The sequence below is a fragment of the Thunnus maccoyii genome, chromosome 3, assembly GCF_910596095.1.
Source record: "Thunnus maccoyii chromosome 3, fThuMac1.1, whole genome shotgun sequence".
Classification (NCBI taxonomy): domain Eukaryota; kingdom Metazoa; phylum Chordata; class Actinopteri; order Scombriformes; family Scombridae; genus Thunnus; species Thunnus maccoyii.
The window spans coordinates 21890700-21896258 of NC_056535.1; the positions used below are offsets into that span (position 1 = coordinate 21890700).

The 5559-nt window shown below is 36.7% G+C and overlaps 1 protein-coding gene across 1 annotated transcript; it reads right to left on the minus strand.

Annotated features, from left to right (window-relative positions):
* Window positions 1-2371: 2371 nt before the first annotated feature.
* On the minus strand, window positions 2372-5341 carry rpl29 (ribosomal protein L29). The gene is made up of 4 exons (XM_042406473.1): window positions 5269-5341; window positions 4727-4779; window positions 4159-4223; window positions 2372-2550 (listed from the first exon to the last, which is right to left on the minus strand). The coding sequence occupies exons 2-4, from the start codon at window positions 4761-4763 to the stop codon at window positions 2461-2463; spliced, it is 192 nt and encodes a 63-aa protein (XP_042262407.1). The 5' UTR covers window positions 4764-4779; window positions 5269-5341; the 3' UTR covers window positions 2372-2460.
* Window positions 5342-5559: the final 218 nt, after the last annotated feature.

Consider the following 5559-nt stretch of genomic DNA (forward strand, 5'->3'; position numbering starts at 1 on the left):
TGATTTGTTACATGAAAATAAAATTTACTTGATTATTATTTTGTACACAAACTGGACTGAGTGAAAACCTGCACTCTCTGTTATTTATTCATTGGTTTTAGCTGTTTAATATTTATTCAAATATTTTTATTGACTTATGTTATTCTTATTAGACTGGACCTTTAGTGTGAAGGCATCATGACTTTATATTATGATATATGGTATCAGTATGTCACCTGTATTGTGTACATTTGTTTGTTGTCCAAAATTTATTGGAAAAAAAGAAAAAAAAGGACTTTTTTGCAGCCAACTGTAGTCTATTTTAGCGCAATTATGTTGCAGTTTCCGGTTAGAAAAAAGGACCAGCATACTAAATCATGGATTAAACTATACTCTGTTCCTCCCATGGTTTTCATTATACATCTTTATTTAACAGTTATCTGTATGCCACAGTACAGCACATTATTTCAATTGTGTATGAGAGAATACTACATTAGACCAGTGGTGGAAAGTAACTAAATACATTAAATCAAGTGCTGTACTTAAGTACAATTTTGAGGTAATTGCACTTTACTTGAGTATTTCCATTTGATGCTACTTTATACTTCCACTCCACAACATTTCAGAGGGAAATACTGTACTTTCTACTGCACTGCATTTATTTGACAGCTTTAGTTAGTTCAGATTAATATTTGACACAATGGATAATATAACAAGCTTTTGAAATACAACACATTGTTAAAGATGAAACCAGTGGTTTCCAACCCTTTGGCTTTTGATGTCTTACAAAAAGCAGTGTGTAGTCAAGGTCACATTTCAGATTTCTATGAGTTGTTAACAGCTCCACCAAATAGTAATTTTTGCCTCTAAACTTCTCACATGCTTTCATTTCAATAAATGTTCAAATGATCCAATATTTCACCAAAAATCAAAGATTAGAGAAAAAATTCCAAAAACTGAAAACAGATTTGTGTATCAGAACTTTGTTTTTTCTTCTTTCCTCTCCCATTAATCATCTCAAGACCCCTCAGATTTATCTGGTGATCCTTTGGAGGGGCCCGACCCCTAGGTTGGGGACCACTGGACTAAACTAGCTAACTGTATATAAAGTAGTTGAAACTAGCTCCACCTGCAGCAGCTACAATAGTAACATGCTGTTTACACAGTGATGCTCCAGTATTAATAATCTGATGATGTCATATATAATAATACATCAGTCAGAGGGACCAAACAATTACTTTTACTTTAATTCTTTAAGTACATTTTGCTGCTAATACTTATGTACTTTTACTTTTAGTTGAGCATTTTTGCATTGCTGTATTGGCACTTTTACTTAAGTAGAGGATCTGAATACTTTTTTCACCACTGATTGAGACTAAAAATAAATGGAAAAAAGCAGAGAATAATTAATAGCATGTTGGTAATTAGTTTTTTGTAGTAAATGCAGTTGATGCAAACTATTTGACTTTGTTTATACCTCTTGAGCAGCCAAAATTTTCCATCACTTTCTAAGTCTTCAAGTTTCAAGAATACTCTTAATTATCTCTAACTTCTTATTCAAACTAAAGAGGTAAAAGCAAATTTACTCCTACAATAAAGTATGAAAAAAGAGATGCTGCTTTTAATGATGGGTACTGATGAATTTAGTACTTTCTTCTTGTTTACATCCCATGGCACATATACACTTTGTACCATCTCTACTTTATTGTTTCTACCTGTCCAGCTACTCCTGTGGTAAAATTGTCCAGGAAGAGGGCTGGTTGAAAAAGCACAAGCTGGAAAAGCATGGATCAAAAACCCCCAAGAATTCTGCTGCAGATTGTGAAGAAAGTAGACAGACTGTGGGATCAATAGTGGACTATGTGCTTTACCAGTTGATCTGTACCTCATGTTTGTAAATGAATAAGTGAGAGTAGAGTATTCCAAAAACAGCAAATCAGTTATACAGCTTTATGAATAATCCATTATTTTTCTTTGCCAGTAAGACTTGTTTAACATTAGTTGCACTGTGCAGGCAAGTAGAGCAGAGTAACTTTCTAGTGATGATGGCAACTGTATGAGAGAACAGCAAGACAAAAACAGAAAATTAACTGACTTTTTTGGGTTTTTGAGAACTGTCATAGAGAAGAGAAGGTAAATGTGCTACTTTAAAACTTTATTCTCCTAATTTAACTGGCTATATGTAACTAGCGAGGGAAATGTAGAAGTCATAATATTGTGAATGAAGAAATCTAATCAATTTTTTTTAAATTTGAAGCTTTAAACTTTCATTCCCTCTATTCATGTGACTGACTCCAAACACACACACACCTTAAAGTGATTCAATCAATAAAATCAGACTGAGATGAAGATATTACAACCAAGGAAAAAAATAGAAACAGGCCAAATCTGATGTGTTTGTTAACAAAGCATAGCTTTATTGTGATGGTGGTAACACAGTCTATTGAACACTGACAGACACGGGGGTGACAGGATGGCTGCTTATTTCGCTTGTGCCTTCTGTGCTGCCTTTGCGCCCTTCTTGTTGTGCTTCTTGGCGAAGCGCATGTTCCTCAGGAACTTAGGGTCCACCTGCAGCAGAGAAAAACAAACTGAGTGAGCAGATCAGGTGAACAAAAGGAGCACACGTATGGATGTGGTGCACTACCAAGATACATATTTTTTACAAATGTAACCAAACATGAATTGCAATAAAGCAGAAGAAACATGGGGCCAAGATGAGGGACAAAAGACAAACTAAACACAGAGTCATATCTCTGGATCACTTTAGGTAAGAAGTCCTGGCCTTCGTAGTCTTGTCATAGTTACGCTGGATGCGACTGCGTTTTCCTGGCCTTTTTTGTGACGTTTCAGGTTTTGGTAATCATTTGCGATGTTACTTTTGGTTGCTAAGTAACCTCATCATCTTCAAATCTTCATTGCAGAGTTTCCACAACTGACACACTTGTTTATAAAAAGCTTTTCATTCAACGTTTCTCAGGTTAGATTTGTTAACACTGACGTCCTGCATCTGTCCTGTTCTTTCTGTGCAGGTTGTCACATGACGTAATGCACACTAGTCATTTGTTGATGCAGCTCAGGGAGAAACTTTGTGCAGTGAATGAGATCACAAGATGCCTGAACCGAGTACTGTATTGCAATAAATAGTGCAGCCCTAGTTACCCGTACTAAATCTTCTCAGATGAAGAAAACTGTTAATCAGAGTCAAATTATGTTTCCTGCCAGTCTATAATGTGGAGAATCCGGAGGGTCTTGTTCTCAGTATTAAACTTTTGGAAACATTCCTACACTGTACCCTGAACAAAACAGCAACCAGCGGCAGCAACTACAATTCTGAAAAATGAGCCAAAATTCTCATAATTAGCCCCCAACGGGGGCATCAACTCCAAAAATGCTTTAAGTGTTTTTAATTCTGGCTCTTGGCTCTCCTCAATCCACATGAACTTTTGATAGAGAGACAAGATGATGGTAGCTTTGAGTTGAACAGAGCAACAGAGACCGGTGTGTCTGCAACAATGATAGCATCTGCAGAATTTCAATGTTTCTTAAAACGGCTAAAACAAGAACAGAACTTAGATTCCTTTCCAGGTAAGGCTGCATTATCAAAGTGTTTTCTAAACCACAAGTGTAGGGTTGTATTGAACTAAAGATCTCCTCGTCACACAGTAACGAAGTAACCTGTTGCTGTCTGCTCTCTTAAATGTTACGTACACAGAAACACAACACAAGGTAACTTCAGTCAGGGAAAATGTCGCTGTGACAACCATGAGGCAGGATAAAAAGATAAATTATATGTAGCAGTCCATCTTCATATTCAAAATAATGTCTAGCCTTCTCTGAAAGTCTGAACATGTCCGTTTCCACATCTGTGCAGTTATCAGACACAATTGCACTTTGAGGAAAAACTAACTTCCCCCTCTATCCAAATGCTCTGATACACAAAAACTGAGAGTACAAAGCATCTCATATTGCTAATATTCATGAAGTAAGTAGACCATGGTGTCAAAACGAGGTCAGGGGTAGAGGAGGAAACTGACTACTGATCTGACGCATACATGTGTAGATTTTACCCTGACCAGGTTTCTACTGGAACATAATGCAATTCCCTGCATAGCAGTCACCTGGTTTTACACATGTAAAATCAACATACTGTCAACACCAAGCTGTAAATGTACGTACCCCCTTCAGTGACTCATAGCGCTGAGATGTGGGCTTCTTGATGCCATTCCTGTGGGCTTTCCGAGCTGTGTCCATGAAGAGGGAAAACAATGGAGAAAATATAAATTCATCCATCCCTTTCACAATAGATACTTTCTTAATCCCAAAGGGAAAGTACAGTGTTACAGCAGCCACTTAACATCACAAAATACAAGAACAATGAGGAAAGTAAAAGAAAAGACATTTAAAGCTTAAATCATGTACAGTAGCTAAGTAAACAAACTATTTAAGTAATAAATAGACTATGGATGTAACCACATACACTGCAAAGTACACATTTCTTAATGTACATTAAAGTGTCCTTAATTTGAACAAAAAAGGATCTTTTTCTGGATAAATAATCACAAAAAAACCCTTGAGCTGCATATATATCAATTACTAACAAGCAGCTTTTTTAAAACAACAAATGCATGCAAGTTACAGTCTGTGCAGAACTAGAGCTGAGCATAATTCTCCTGTCAGTTTTGCATTAGATTGATAAATTGCCATTCAACAAGTGAAACCAGCAGGTAACTGCAATCATACTTACACTGGTTGTGGGTTGTGTGGTTCTTGGACTTGGCCATTTCGACTCTGGTTTATCTAATGAAGGGAAACATGAGAAAGTGAGGGGCGTTATAATCTGCATTTAGTATCACTTGTATTTTAAATCACTTTCATGTTAGCTAAGATAATTCAGTTTGAGGAGCTAGTTAGCCGGCAAGAAAACAAGCTAAATATCATGTAAACAAAGCTGCGTTTGTAAGGTGAAAGCTACTTTATGTTAAAGTACATATCAAACAAAAAGTTAAGCACTTTTACTCAAGTATTTAAGTCATTATTCAGCCATATATTGATGTAATGCCTGGCTGTTAGCTGCTATGAATCTATGTAGCTTTGCTACACAGAGCTAACAGCACTTCAGTGTCATTTTTAGCGTTTATTTAGGATCATTTCTGCAACATACTGGGATGAACTTATAGTCAGTGATGTGCTTTATCAAAATAAGTAGCTGTTTCTGAGCGGACACGTAAATTACACTAAGATTGATTCAGATTTTAAAAAGTCCACCGGGGTGAAAACATTAGATACCTGCCACACGAACGGACGACAACCGGAAGAGAAAGCAAACGTAACCAGGAAGAGAAGAAAAGCGCTCCGAGCTCAAGAGAAGAAGTCAAGCGGGAAAAAATCGGTTTAAAACCACGACACTGTCGCCTGCTGGTGGTTTGTGGTATTACAGGTGAGAGTCCGCCGTGAGCCACAGGGAGTCACTCTCCAGACATGAAATTATAGCAGCTTCTTTAACAGTGTGTTGTATTTTAAAAGCTTGTTATATTATCCATTGTGTCAAATCTTCATCTGTAAAGAAACTAAACCTGT

Bases quoted from the DNA above. Each gene is read 5' to 3' on its own strand.
- rpl29 (XM_042406473.1), bottom strand. From the start codon at position 4,763: ATGGCCAAGTCCAAGAACCACACAACCCACAACCAGT. The intron at 4,224-4,726 runs GTAAGTATGATT...TCATGGACACAG, and splicing joins CCACACAACCCACAACCAGT to CTCGGAAAGCCCACAGGAAT. The intron at 2,551-4,158 runs GTACGTACATTT...TCTCTGCTGCAG, and splicing joins GCTATGAGTCACTGAAGGGG to GTGGACCCTAAGTTCCTGAG.